General features: G+C 45.2%; 1 protein-coding gene across 1 annotated transcript; it reads left to right on the plus strand.

Annotated features, from left to right (window-relative positions):
• Positions 1 to 801: 801 nt before the first annotated feature.
• LOC144389788 (uncharacterized) lies at positions 802 to 6,669 on the plus strand. The gene has a single exon (XM_078095572.1). It carries the CDS (start codon positions 1,062 to 1,064, stop codon positions 6,555 to 6,557), a length of 5,496 nt encoding a protein of 1,831 aa, XP_077951698.1. The 5' UTR covers positions 802 to 1,061; the 3' UTR covers positions 6,558 to 6,669.
• Positions 6,670 to 6,983: the final 314 nt, after the last annotated feature.

Genomic DNA, 6,983 nt, shown 5'->3' on the forward strand with positions numbered 1-6,983 from the left:
GTCTCAGTAGTGTGCGTGAGAGCATTTCAATAGCGAACGTAAGAGTGTTTCATTAGTACGCGTGAGAGTGTCTCAGTAGTTAAGTCCTAAACGGCCCCTCATACTGTTCCTCACTCGCTCACACAGAGATCAAGTCTTTTTGTTTTCTTTGGGTGAAGTTCCCGTTTATTAGTTATATAATTTATAAAACACAACTTCATCTATATTTGGTTCTTGATCTCGCTGTGCATCCTGGTAGCGGTAAAAACCGTGCGATCACCCATGCATCATTACCCGCACTAATTGCACCTGTGGCCCCATATGTAGACTGTGTCACACTGCCACCCGTGGCCAACCCGAGATTGGCTCCCAACACCAAGTGGTACACAAACATCCTGAATGGCTCCTACACCCTGCTTGACGAACATGTTGAGGCTGATATTAAATCTTTCAACTGGAGAGATAATAAGGCTACAACTCTTTTGCCCATGCCACAATAATAATTTCAGACCTATCTGCCCAACTTTGATCATCTGCAATCGTTGAAATTGTATATGTGTGTATATATATAATATAGCCACAATATTACACTGACAGACAGGTTCCTTCATATTTGCACATCTCTCTATATATATATCTATATGTGTGCAAATATGTATGTACATATGTACACATACATATGTTGTGTCAGAATATATGTTAATAAAAATAATTAAATAAACATTTTTAAAATTTTAATTTTACTCTTCCATATTTTGGACATTACATTGAAAACATTCAATCTGCTATCCAACAACTAGATGATGTCATGTAAATAATGTCGGTATCCCATAGCAACGATGACATATCTGTATCCCATAGCGACGATGACATATCTGTATCCCATAGCAACAGAAAGATCAAAAGGAACGATGACATCATGGAACGTGTCATTACAAGGGTTCCACTGCTTCCACTCACTCACTCACTCACTCACTCACTCACTCACTCACAGCTTAGCAGACATCAGTCCGGTTTGAAGACCACTCTGACAGTTTGAATTGAAGGTGTACTGAGCAGAAAGCAACAGATAAAAGAAAAGTATGTCCAACGTCCAGAAAAAACAGATAATGGTGGAGAAAAGGGATTTAAATTCCAAGGAGGTTGATCCTCCTGTGAATTTCTATCTCCGTTCGCTGGAGGAACAAGTAAGAGCTGAGCTGGACAGCAATGCAATGCTCACCCAAACTCAATGTGAGGGGAGAGTTCTCCTTCAGATTGACGAGGACAGATTGCAACAGTTCCTTGATCTTCTCCCTGAAAAAAAGACTGGAGAAGTGCAAAAGGAGATATGCCAAAAAACGCAGCTAAAAGCCAGCCGGCCCAAGCTGCAAAAGACCCAGGGTGATGTCGAGGGACAGACACCCAAGACCAAGATCCAGTGTGTAGACTTGAAAATGAAGGGAGAAAAACAGCTTCTGCCTAATTTTGAAGAGACTATCTCTAAGGAGAACTTGGAATTGAAGGGTCAACTGGAATGGATGTTGAAGGTCAGTGCTGAAATGAAGCTGGCTAAAACTAACACAGAGATTGAATTGGAAAGTCAACTGGAAATTGAGAGGGCTCAAACAGAGAAGCTTCGCATTGAATTGGCAGAAGCTCTTAAAAACAAAGAGGAGGCAGTAAAGCAAGTAAAGGAATTATTCCAGGCTTTCCAAGAGGACACGATGAGCAAACAGAGAGCGGAAAGAGACAAGATGGCTGCAGCCCTGAAAGCATCACAGGACCTTCTCAAGAGTGAGCACTTCACCACTCAGCAGATGACGACCAACCAAGGTGAAATGCAACAATTCAAGGCCTCAAGCCAAGCTAAACTGGACGAACAAAGGGATGCTATCATTAAGCTCAAGGCCGCTCTGGAAAAGTCTGAGCAGGACCTGAAGGCCGGTCATCTCCAGTGGCAACAGGAAAAGGTTTCCCTCAAAGAACACTGTGTCCACTTATCTCATTCTGAGGGTCAACACATGGGCACGCAGACCCATGCAGTTGATCAAGAGATGGACGAACAGAGAGAGGAGACAATCAGGATCTTAGCCACTCTAAAAGCAACACAGGACGAGCTCCAAGCTGAGCGGATGAAGGGAGAAAAACAGGCCCTTCAAAATGACATGGAGGCTATGATGTTGAAGGTCCGTGCTGAATTGAAGCTGGCTAAAACTAACGTGGAGTTTGAATTGGAGAGCCAACTGGAAAATGAGAGGGCTCAAACAAAGGAGCAACAAATTGAAATATCAAAGTTGGCAGAAGCTCTTAAAAACAAAGAGGAGGCAGTAAAGCAAGTAAAGGAATTATTCCAGGCTTTCCAAGAGGACACGATGAGCAAACAGAGAGCGGAAAGAGACAAGATGGCTGCAGCCCTGAAAGCATCACAGGACCTTCTCAAGAGTGAGCACTTCACCACTCAGCAGATGACGACCAACCAAGGTGAAATGCAACAATTCAAGGCCTCAAGCCAAGCTAAACTGGACGAACAAAGGGATGCTATCATTAAGCTCAAGGCCGCTCTGGAAAAGTCTGAGCAGGACCTGAAGGCCGGTCATCTCCAGTGGCAACAGGAAAAGGTTTCCCTCAAAGAACACTGTGTCCACTTATCTCATTCTGAGGGTCAACACATGGGCACGCAGACCCATGCAGTTGATCAAGAGATGGACGAACAGAGAGAGGAGACAATCAGGATCTTAGCCACTCTAAAAGCAACACAGGACGAGCTCCAAGCTGAGCGGATGAAGGGAGAAAAACAGGCCCTTCAAAATGACATGGAGGCTATGATGTTGAAGGTCCGTGCTGAATTGAAGCTGGCTAAAACTAACGTGGAGTTTGAATTGGAGAGCCAACTGGAAAATGAGAGGGCTCAAACAAAGGAGCAACAAATTGAAATATCAAAGTTGGCAGAAGCTCTTAAAAACAAAGAGGAGGCAGTAAAGCAAGTAAAGGAATTATTCCAGGCTTTCCAAGAGGACACGATGAGCAAACAGAGAGCGGAAAGAGACAAGATGGCTGCAGCCCTGAAAGCATCACAGGACCTTCTCAAGAGTGAGCACTTCACCACTCAGCAGATGACGACCAACCAAGGTGAAATGCAACAATTCAAGGCCTCAAGCCAAGCTAAACTGGACGAACAAAGGGATGCTATCATTAAGCTCAAGGCCGCTCTGGAAAAGTCTGAGCAGGACCTGAAGGCCGGTCATCTCCAGTGGCAACAGGAAAAGGTTTCCCTCAAAGAACACTGTGTCCACTTATCTCATTCTGAGGGTCAACACATGGGCACGCAGACCCATGCAGTTGATCAAGAGATGGACGAACAGAGAGAGGAGACAATCAGGATCTTAGCCACTCTAAAAGCAACACAGGACGAGCTCCAAGCTGAGCGGATGAAGGGAGAAAAACAGGCCCTTCAAAATGACATGGAGGCTATGATGTTGAAGGTCCGTGCTGAATTGAAGCTGGCTAAAACTAACGTGGAGTTTGAATTGGAGAGCCAACTGGAAAATGAGAGGGCTCAAACAAAGGAGCAACAAATTGAAATATCAAAGTTGGCAGAAGCTCTTAAAAACAAAGAGGAGGCAGTAAAGCAAGTAAAGGAATTATTCCAGGCTTTCCAAGAGGACACGATGAGCAAACAGAGAGCGGAAAGAGACAAGATGGCTGCAGCCCTGAAAGCATCACAGGACCTTCTCAAGAGTGAGCACTTCACCACTCAGCAGATGACGACCAACCAAGGTGAAATGCAACAATTCAAGGCCTCAAGCCAAGCTAAACTGGACGAACAAAGGGATGCTATCATTAAGCTCAAGGCCGCTCTGGAAAAGTCTGAGCAGGACCTGAAGGCCGGTCATCTCCAGTGGCAACAGGAAAAGGTTTCCCTCAAAGAACACTGTGTCCACTTATCTCATTCTGAGGGTCAACACATGGGCACGCAGACCCATGCAGTTGATCAAGAGATGGACGAACAGAGAGAGGAGACAATCAGGATCTTAGCCACTCTAAAAGCAACACAGGACGAGCTCCAAGCTGAGCGGATGAAGGGAGAAAAACAGGCCCTTCAAAATGACATGGAGGCTATGATGTTGAAGGTCCGTGCTGAATTGAAGCTGGCTAAAACTAACGTGGAGTTTGAATTGGAGAGCCAACTGGAAAATGAGAGGGCTCAAACAAAGGAGCAACAAATTGAAATATCAAAGTTGGCAGAAGCTCTTAAAAACAAAGAGGAGGCAGTAAAGCAAGTAAAGGAATTATTCCAGGCTTTCCAAGAGGACACGATGAGCAAACAGAGAGCGGAAAGAGACAAGATGGCTGCAGCCCTGAAAGCATCACAGGACCTTCTCAAGAGTGAGCACTTCACCACTCAGCAGATGACGACCAACCAAGGTGAAATGCAACAATTCAAGGCCTCAAGCCAAGCTAAACTGGACGAACAGAGGGATGCTATCATTAAGCTCAAGGCCGCTCTGGAAAAGTCTGAGCAGGACCTGAAGGCCGGTCATCTCCAGTGGCAACAGGAAAAGGTTTCCCTCAAAGAACACTGTGTCCACTTATCTCATTCTGAGGGTCAACACATGGGCACGCAGACCCATGCAGTTGATCAAGAGATGGACGAACAGAGAGAGGAGACAATCAGGATCTTAGCCACTCTAAAAGCAACACAGGACGAGCTCCAAGCTGAGCGGATGAAGGGAGAAAAACAGGCCCTTCAAAATGACATGGAGGCTATGATGTTGAAGGTCCGTGCTGAATTGAAGCTGGCTAAAACTAACGTGGAGTTTGAATTGGAGAGCCAACTGGAAAATGAGAGGGCTCAAACAAAGGAGCAACAAATTGAAATATCAAAGTTGGCAGAAGCTCTTAAAAACAAAGAGGAGGCAGTAAAGCAAGTAAAGGAATTATTCCAGGCTTTCCAAGAGGACACGATGAGCAAACAGAGAGCGGAAAGAGACAAGATGGCTGCAGCCCTGAAAGCATCACAGGACCTTCTCAAGAGTGAGCACTTCACCACTCAGCAGATGACGACCAACCAAGGTGAAATGCAACAATTCAAGGCCTCAAGCCAAGCTAAACTGGACGAACAAAGGGATGCTATCATTAAGCTCAAGGCCGCTCTGGAAAAGTCTGAGCAGGACCTGAAGGCCGGTCATCTCCAGTGGCAACAGGAAAAGGTTTCCCTCAAAGAACACTGTGTCCACTTATCTCATTCTGAGGGTCAACACATGGGCACGCAGACCCATGCAGTTGATCAAGAGATGGACGAACAGAGAGAGGAGACAATCAGGATCTTAGCCACTCTAAAAGCAACACAGGACGAGCTCCAAGCTGAGCGGATGAAGGGAGAAAAACAGGCCCTTCAAAATGACATGGAGGCTATGATGTTGAAGGTCCGTGCTGAATTGAAGCTGGCTAAAACTAACGTGGAGTTTGAATTGGAAAGTCAACTGGAAATTGAGAGGGCTCAAACAAAGAAGCAACAAATTGAAATATCAACGTTGGCAGAAGCTCTTAAAAACCAGCAGGAGGCAGTAAAGCAAGTAAAGGAATTATTCCAGGCTTTCCAAGAGGACACGATGAGCAAACAGAGAGCGGAAAGAGACAAGATGGCTGCAGCCCTGAAAGCATCACAGGACCTTCTCAAGAGTGAGGAGATGACGACCAACCAAGGTGAAATGCAACAATTCAAGGCCTCAAGCCAAGCTAAACTGGACGAACAGACTCAAATCAACGAAAGCACCAAGGCTGCTCTCCTTAAGAGTGAGCATTGCCTGCATAATGCACGTCTTGAGTGGCAAAAGGAGAGGTCTTCCCTGACAGAAGTCCGTGACGTTCTTCAAGCCCAGGTGAAGACAGAGACAGAGGCCAAGCAGACGCTGGAGAGAATCATATCAGCCCATCAAGGCCAGCTAGAAGAACAGAAAGCTAAGTCCAACGAGACCTTGTTAGCTATGAAAGTTATCAATGTTCGGTTAGAAACCCAGCGTCAGGAAAATTCCTTCCTCACCGCACAGCTGCAGACGCAAGACACAGTCAGCAAAAGCCGTACTATTGAGTGGGAGCAGGAGAGGTCTCACCTCACAGCCAGGCTGAATAAAACATCCACGGACCTCGAACATGCCCTGCTGAGGAACGTCACTCTTTTTCAAACAATGGAGAAGGAGGCTGCGGAGACGTTTGAAAGAAACCAGGCATCCCAAGAACAGCTGATCTCAACAATTCGTAAAGACAAAGATGACTCGTTAGAAAGGCAGCGCCTCAGCTTTCAGGACATGATATCACACCTTGAAACTTCCAACAGAAACTGTGTTACCAAGCAAGAGACGCAGGAGGAGGACCACAAAAACCTCCTAGCTTCTCTGATCAAGAAGTTTGAGGATGACCGAGAGAGTAAACGTCACGAATGGAACCAGGAGAGGTCCGACCTCCTTAAGATCGCAAAACAATCCTTGGCAAGGGAGGAGGAGTACCAGGAGAACAACATCTCCTTAAGCTCTCATGTGGAAGCCCTTCAATGTCAGATCAACAAGCCAAAGAAAAAGTGGTACAAGCTATTCTAAGGCCCGGCTACAGATCAAGACCAATGACCCCCACACACAGACACCAAAACGCATTGCTGTGAGGGCAGTCAACTCCTAAAGTGCACTAAAACGCACAAAAAAAAGAAGAAAATACATAAACACAGACAAGAAACACACACACACATAGACAACAAATACATAAACACACACACACACACACACAGACAATAAATACATAAACACACAGACACAGACAACAAATACATAAACACACAGACACAGACAACAAATACATAAACACACAGACACAGACAACAAATACATAAACACACACACACACAGACAATAAATACATAAACACACACAACAAATACATAAACACACAGACACAGACAATAAATACATAAACACACAGACACAGACAACAAATACATAAACACACAGACACAGACAACAAATACATAA

The sequence above is a fragment of the Gasterosteus aculeatus genome, chromosome 20 (assembly GCF_964276395.1).
Source record: "Gasterosteus aculeatus chromosome 20, fGasAcu3.hap1.1, whole genome shotgun sequence".
In the NCBI taxonomy this organism is placed as follows: Eukaryota; Metazoa; Chordata; class Actinopteri; order Perciformes; family Gasterosteidae; genus Gasterosteus; species Gasterosteus aculeatus.

Excerpts from the sequence above, each read along its gene's own strand:
- LOC144389788 (XM_078095572.1), top strand. The coding sequence starts at position 1,062 with ATGTCCAACGTCCAGAAAAAACAGATAATGGTGGAGAAAAGGGATTTA.